Source organism: Arachis ipaensis, chromosome B01 (genome assembly GCF_000816755.2).
Source record: "Arachis ipaensis cultivar K30076 chromosome B01, Araip1.1, whole genome shotgun sequence".
NCBI lineage: Eukaryota > Viridiplantae > Streptophyta > Magnoliopsida > Fabales > Fabaceae > Arachis > Arachis ipaensis.
In genome coordinates this window covers 113,822,010-113,830,083 of record NC_029785.2, presented here as the reverse complement: position 1 = coordinate 113,830,083, position 8,074 = coordinate 113,822,010, and the positions used below count along the sequence as shown (strand labels likewise).

The 8,074-nt window shown below is 36.7% G+C and overlaps 1 protein-coding gene across 1 annotated transcript; it reads right to left on the bottom strand.

Annotated features, from left to right (window-relative positions):
* On the bottom strand, nucleotides 3,293-5,845 carry LOC107633217 (pentatricopeptide repeat-containing protein At1g74630). Its single transcript, XM_021123691.1, has 2 exons — nucleotides 5,834-5,845; nucleotides 3,293-5,774 (listed from the first exon to the last, which is right to left on the bottom strand). Exons 1-2 carry the CDS (start codon nucleotides 5,836-5,838, stop codon nucleotides 3,821-3,823), a joined length of 1,959 nt encoding a protein of 652 aa, XP_020979350.1. The 5' UTR covers nucleotides 5,839-5,845; the 3' UTR covers nucleotides 3,293-3,820.

Sequence of the window (8,074 nt, the reverse complement as noted above, 5' to 3'; positions counted from 1 at the left end):
ACGATTTAATTATTATTTTAATAATTAATATTATTATTTAATTAAATTAAAATATAATTATTTAATTGATTATTGTAAGGAGCTTGAAAATTGAAATTAAGAAGATTTTGTGGATTTGAATTTTGAAACATATTTGGTAGTGTGAAGTTTTGATTTGGAACTTGAGAGTTTGAGGTTTGAGATTGTTGGGTATTTGGAGTTTGAGAAAAGTTTTGTAAATAATTGAAAATAGAGTTGAGTTGGTTTGGATCTATTTTTTCGAACAAAAAATAATATCAGCAGATCTTTGATTTCATAAACTTGGAAGAAGACGAAGAAGAGTAGAAGAAAGTGTGAGAATAGAAGTGTATATAAGTGGTATATATAGAGTAATAAGATATTAATTTATTAATAATAACGGTAACATAGTAACGGCTAGTTTTCAACAGCTAATTTTGCAACGGCTAATTTTGCAACGGCTAATTTTAATAATGTGGTTAGCATTTTAAATTTTAAAAATAAAAATTATTTAATAAACTAACTATGATTTAATTATTTGATTATGTAAGTGTTAGCATTTTAATTATTTAATCTAATTAATTATTATAATTAATTAACAAATTAATTATAATTTAATTATTTAATTAATTATTATTTAATTAAATAGAGATATAATTATTTAATTAAATAGAGATATAATTATTTAATTACTTTAAATTTTATATAATTATTTATTTTTAATAATAACTTGCCAAGTGACAAGTTATTATTGGTTACAATGAGTCCCTATGAGTAGGACTCTCTATTCTTGAACAACATGGTGGGACTCAATAATGATATGCTCCAATGGTAGGTTCTCCAAAAAATGTCAGAAAAAGTTGAATGGAACCAGCCATTGGAGGGGTTCTAAGACCATCTCCAACAGGGAACTCATCTCAGTCCCTATTTAGACTTATCTGTCATAAAAAGTAACTCCACATCAGCTTTTGCGTCATAAACAGTAAATAGAAACTCAAAGCATCTCTCTCTTCTCCATTAGGAGGAGCTAACTTTAGTTTCCGTTGTGGTCCCACTTAATTAATTAATTAAATACTTAAAATTAATGTAATTAATTTTTTAATAATATTTTAAATTTATAAATTTAAAAATAATTCACTATTAAAATATATTAATATTAAATAAATTCATACATAACAATAATACACAATATATAATTCGGGATTACACTAATTTGTAAAATTACTTAATACAAAGAAAAACATAATTAAGCTCTATAGTTGATGACAAGTAGTGTGAAATTGCCATATGTGTTCAATCAAGTCCTCTTTCAGTTGTATAGGCTCCTGCCTATTTCGAAGTTGGGCATTTCTTTGGAGAAATTGATGGTATGGTGCAAAATCTTCCTCTCCCAGCTGAGGTTGTGATAAGCCATTTTCGATATCATTATACTCTAAGTCTTGAGCAAAATTTCCTACATAAGTGTCTCTTTCATCCTCAACAATCATATTATGCAATATAATACGAGCTCTCATTATGTTGGCAAGATTCTTCTTTTTCCAAAAGCGAGCAGGATCACGTATAATTGCACGCAACACTCCGAATGGGTATACTCCAATTGTATCTGGGTTCGTCTACCAACAGTGTATCTGGGATTGATGAGGATGAGTATGCTCCAGTTTCACTAACCTTGGTTCTCTTTGAGCCTCCACTCTTTGTAGGTAGTTGGCTTCTCCAATTTTGCTCCAAACGAAGCATGTTTCAATGCCTCTCAAACGTGAATTTTTTACCATAATTTGTGAAATAAAGTTTATAGGCGAACTCCTTTATGTCATCAGCATTCGAACCACTCCTTATGTTTCGACTACCTTGATCGTAGCAACCATCAAATTGTGCAACAGCCTTGTTGATCTTATACCATCGTTTCTTACATTCAACTAACTCCCCTTGTCATGTCGGAGCAAAATTCTACATAATAGCTGTGAATTCGACTCCAAAATATTTCTCCCTTTTGATCGGTACCAACTATAGGGTCTGTTGAAACATTTAACCATGCACTAATAAGCATCTCATCCTCTTTCCAATGCCAGTGTTGAATACTATCTTGCCTCCGATCTTCAATATCATCATCATTGAGGTCGATAGCATCTAATTCACGAGGTTTTGCAAAATCTGAATATTGTGAATTTGGACTAGATTGTATCGGAGTCTGAGAGAATGTGTTAGAAGAGCCACCAAAACTAGATGAGTTATGTCTTGATGCAATTGAGTTGGAAACGGCAGAGATGTTGGAGTAACATTTCCGACAGAGGGGTTAAATATGGATGAAAATGGAAAATGTGGTGTTTGTGAATTTTGATTTTGTGGTTGGAATATAGGAAATTGATTATTGTAAGGAGCTTGAAAATTGAAATTAGGAAGATTTTGTGGATTTAAATTTTGAAACATATTTGGTAGTGTGAAGTTTTGATTTGGAACTTGAGAACTTGAGGTTTGAGATTGTTGGGTATTTGGAGTTTGAGAAAAGTTTTGTAAATAATTGAAAAAAGAGTTGAGTTAGTTTGGATCCATTTTTTCGAATAAAAAATAATATCAGCAGAACTTTGATTTCGTAAACTTGGAAGAAGATGAAGAAGAGTAGAAGAAAGTGTGAGAATAGAAGTGTATGTAAGTGGTATATATAGAGTAATAAGATATTAATTTATTAATAATAACGGCTAATTATGATTTAATTATTTAATTATGTAAGTGTTAACATTTTAATTATTTAATCTAATTAATTATTATAATTATTAATTAAATAGAGATATAATTATTTAATATAATTATTCAATTATTTTAAATTTTATATAATTATTTATTTTTAATAATAACTTGTCAAGTGACAAATTATTATTGGTTACAGTGAATCTCTCTAAATAGGATTCTCTATTCTTGAACAACGTGCTGAGCTGAAACTCAATAATGATATGTTTTAAGGGTAGGTTCTCCAAAATGTCAGAAGGTAGATTTTCCAAAATATCACAAGTTGGAGGTGCTCTAATGTTGTAGAATAACTCTACTTGCATGCATTTATTTGAAAATTAATTCTTTTGACTTTTGGTGCCTCTTTAAGCAAATTTTCAACTGCCAAGGTTTATTGAATTGAATGTTGAATAGGGCACCTCATTTTTATCCTTGACCTTGATTAGGGAACAGCCATTTCATTTCTCTCGGGAGAAACTGAAATAAGTTGTTTTTTTCTGTCCTCTTTCTTTTCTAATACACAATGTCAATTTATCTAATAAACAATTGTTAACAGAAGACAAAAATCAAAGGCGGAAGAAAATTTGTAATTAAGGCTGAAATCCTGAGTTGAATCAATTCAACTTTAATACACAGGTCGATAGTGTTTTTTTATGAGTGTCATTATAAGCTCTTCTGCTGCATTGAATGCCACTGAGTCGATAACGTTTTATTTCTTTCACTTTAGTTACCACTGTATTGCTCCAATGACTGAGAGAATTGAGCACTAACATTGCCACCAAATAACGTGCAATGTTAAATTAACCACTTGAATTTTGATGGGTGGTAACCTCTGTTCACGAACTCTATCCGCAAACCACCACTTCGGTATTGTTGTGATCAGACTTTAGCTTTGCTATACTTCTAAACAGTCCTCGTTTAACTCAATTTAAACTTGGTTAACACTTGACAGAATAGCTGAATGCTTCTCTTGAAGCCTATCTGATTATCATGATTCAGATATGTCCAATGTTGTTATGGCATCAGCATTGAGTCATCTAGTTCTGTCAATTCGGTGAGAGCAATCAAGGTAGACTTAAAAAATCACTTTTATCACCACTCACCAATAATCTCTGCAAGAACAAAAACCATCTTTGAATGAGTGGAAGCGGCTTCTATCTCTCACAATGATTTCTACCTCATAAACTTTAGAAATCAGCTTCATGTAAGTATGGCAGTCCCCACAAACCCTCAGGTTCTTCACTATTCTTAAAACCCTTCCCTTAGGAACTTTTGCTATTCCAAAAGCTGCAGCAAGCTTCTCGCTGTGCTTAGACACCGAATCCTCTTTTTCCTCCTCTTCAATATCATGCAAGACACTCCTTACTTGTGGCGCATAGCCTACTTCTGCTCTGAGTCTCAGCATGATTTCCCTCAATTTACTATGAGCCTCTTCTGTAACCTCGTTCGGCTTTTCACCTGCCACAAAACCATATATGACTTTGTCAATTTCAATCATGCTCCAACCAGGTGTTTTTTTCATGCTCCTTTCAGTCATTGTTCTTCTTATGCTGGCAACATCCTTCCATTTCCCTGCTACAGCATAAACATTGGAGAGCAGTACATGGTCACCAGAGTTGTTTGGATCCATCTCAGCAAGCCTTGCTTTCACAAGCTCTGCCAACTCGATATTACCATGAATGCTGCAAGCCCCTAGGAGAGTCCTCCAAATGATAGCGTTGGGTGAAATTGGCATTTGACATACAAATTCATAGGCTTTCTGCAACTGAGCGGCTCGACCATACAGATCAACCATACAACCATAATGCTCAACAGCAGGTACAATACCATACATATTCTTCATCTTGGAAAAATAAGCACAACCTTGGTCAACCAAGCCGCTATGGCTACAAGCATATAGAAGAGAGATGAAGGTAATACCATCTGGCCTAACTCCAGAGTCTTCCATCTCATGGAAAAGCCGTATTGCCTCTTCTCCATGACCCTGCATTGCAAGGCCTGCTATCATTGACGTCCATGTCACAATGTTCCTCGCCATCGGCACATTTTCAAACACTAACCTAGCCATGGCCACATTCCCACATTTGGAGTAGGTATCTATGAGAGCATTATTCACCGAAACAATGTGAAGAAACCCAGCTTTCTCCATACACCCATGTAAAATCTTCCCAAACGCAAACGCCCCGGCTTGAGCGCAAGCAGACAACACCCCAGTAAGGCTCACCTCATTCGGCCTGATCCCCTCTCGCAGCATCTCCCTGAAAAACCCAAAAGCTTCATCAAAATAACCATTGTGGGCAAACCCAACAATCATGGTGCTCCAAGAAACACCATCCTTCAGAGTCATCTCAGAATAAACTCTACTTGCCAACTCAAGCTCCCCTGCTTTGGTGTAACCAGCAAGCATCACATTCCAAGAGGTCAAATTCCTAATAGGCATCTGTTCAAACGCACCTTGCGCGCCACAGATATCCCCACACCTGAAACAAGCAGTGACAACAGCATTCCAAGTTACAACATTTGGGTCTGGCATTTCCTCGAACACCTTCCTTGCAGAGCAAGAATCACCGCATTCGCCATACATACTAATCAATGTCGTCCCAACAAAAACATGGGTATGAAAGCAATGACGTAGAGCTTGACAATGCAACTGAACACCAGCTCTGAGGTCTCCGCAGTTAGCGAGTCCTTTGAGCGCAAAAGCGAAAGTGAAGCTATCGGGAATAAGGGTGTCGTGGCGGCGCATTTGGAGGAAGGGGTGAATGGCATGGTGAGGGATTTCTGAGAGAGCGAGTGCGCGAATGAGGGTGTTGTACATGAAGGTGTCAGGGTTAGGGAAGTGGTGGAAGAGACGGCGAGCGTAGTGGAGAGCATCGGATACGGAAACTGCGCAGTGGAGAAGAAACTTCCCGAAGACGATTGGGTCGTCGTGGAAGCCGGTTGTGTAGATTTGAGCGTGGACTTGCTTGGTGGTCCTCACGGTGCAGCACTTGCTCAGCAATGAAACCCACCGCTGTTCCGAGATATTCATCACTTCTTCTTCTTCTTCATTCCTCTGCTTTCATCCTGAGTTCACCGATCGGGGCTTATGCCCGCCACATTTAAAAATGACTTCATTCCTCTGTTTTCAACTTGTAATTTTTGTGTAATTTGGCTAGTGCTGAAATCAAAATAACCCCTCTTCGCTGAAATTTCAAGGAAAAGATTAAAGAGTGAGTTAATTCAGCCATTAATTTAAAAATTAGCAAAAATTATAAAGGCTATTGAAACAGAGTAAAATCAATTTTAAGGTCTATGATGCCGGGACACGGTACAAATATGGGAACTGAAATGTTTAGATAAATTTTAAAAATATTTTAATATTTATTAATATTAAAATATAAAATAATTCAAAAATTAATTTATTTATAAAAATTAAAATAATGATGTGTAATTATATTATGCTATTGTGTAATTCATAAATATAGAATTGTTAAAGTCAATAACATGTAAAATGTAGGTTACGTTTTCACTTAATTGAAATTTAAAAAGCTGCATGTAACTGCAAAACACAACTTGAGTTTGGCAGGGGAGGAGAAGGAAGCCTTAAAACATGTCTCTATTCCATGTATGCTAACATGTCCGGAAATTTTGACTATCCTCGAAACTCCAAAATGCAACATGCATGGGTTTGTTAGGGTGCACAGACAAAACGCAATCTGCGATTGGCAGCCTCCCCATCTGCATGTGTGACACATGTAAAGGAGAGTGGTGGAGCCGACCTTTAAAAGTAAAACACAGGCCATGAATGTTTTACCATTTTCCTTTCATTTTACTTGCTGTGAGTGAGAGTTTTGAAAGTAAAAGGGTTGGATTGAGAGTGAAAAGAAATAAGTTTGTGAGGAAGAAGAATCACATAAAGTTTGGGGTTTCATTTTATGAAAAAGAAAAAATGGTTCATAATTTTATTTTACCTAAAGAACACATTATTAAATATCTAAATCATTCTCAATGGGTAAATGATTTTTTTTTTAATTTTATGATGAATAAATACCGTTTAATAATATTGCTGTTATTATTTTTTGAATAAACTATTAACTGATATTATTTAGAATTTAAATAATTATTATTTTTCTTTTTGCAAGCTATCAGGAATTTGTTGTCTAGAAAACTCGATCCGCCAGATACCTTTAACGAGATAGCTGCAGTATCACTGGCGTTTACTGGGTTTCAACATGTTTCGCGAGTAGGCAAAATAAGAGGCCATTCTACAACTGCTGAGTGCATTGGTGGAATGGTGGAGGCCGAAAACTCACACGTTTCACCTTCCAGTTGGGGAAGTGACGGTGATGCTGGAAGACGTTACGTATATACTTTGCCTCCTGGTTAATGGGGAGCCCGTGACGGGTAGAATAGACAGCACTCACCAGTTTTTTATGGAGAACTGCATTGCTTGTTTTGGTCGGGAGCCAGGTCCGCAGGATCACGTCTTGGGTAAGGTGAATCTTGCATGGGTTCGGCGGTGCAGAGACACCGAACCGTGTGACACGCATTGAGCAGTATGTCTGGGCTCACATTTTCTGCGTGTTTGGAATGGTTGTGTTTCCGAATAAGTCCACACTTCATTGAGCTCGAAGTTTCTGCCTCTGCTTCGCGATTTTCACCGAAGTCCAGCTTACAGTTGGGGGGCAGCCAATCTGGCACATCTATACAGATCGTTGTGTCGTGCATCACGATACAACTGTAAAGAGATGGATGACCCCCTCATACTGCTTTTTGTTTGGGCGTGGGAGCGTATGCCGCTCCTGACACCTATATCCCGCGATCAGCTCGGCAATGTTGGTATTCCACTTGCGCGACGGTATTGTGTTTTATTGTACTTATTGTTATTGTTATTGTTGTTGTTGTTATTGTTGTTTTTGTTGTTGTTTAGGTGGAGTCATTGGTGTCGACATACAAAATATATACGGAGGCCTACTACGCATTTTAGGCGAGGACTCGATGACATGGGAGTTGACAGTGTAAGTTTTAACTATTAATGTCCAATATTTTTATTCAGAAGAATAATTTTCCTAATCAGCCTCTTGGTAACTAATTTGCAGTTTATATGGCGGCCGTATATGGGAGTGGGGGTTCCGGATGACCTCGCTGCCCATTTGTTTTTGTGCTCCACGCAGTCGCCGCTAGTGTCATTCGAGTGCATAGAGTGGCACCCGACAGACCGAGTTAGACGACAGTTCGGGATGCAATAGCTTCCACCAAGCCCGGCATCAGGCCCGACATTTGACCTTGGTCGTGATCATTGCAAGCGTTTGACAGGAACACAGAACCATGAATGGGGAGAAATTTACAGTCAACGGGTTAATAGGTATAG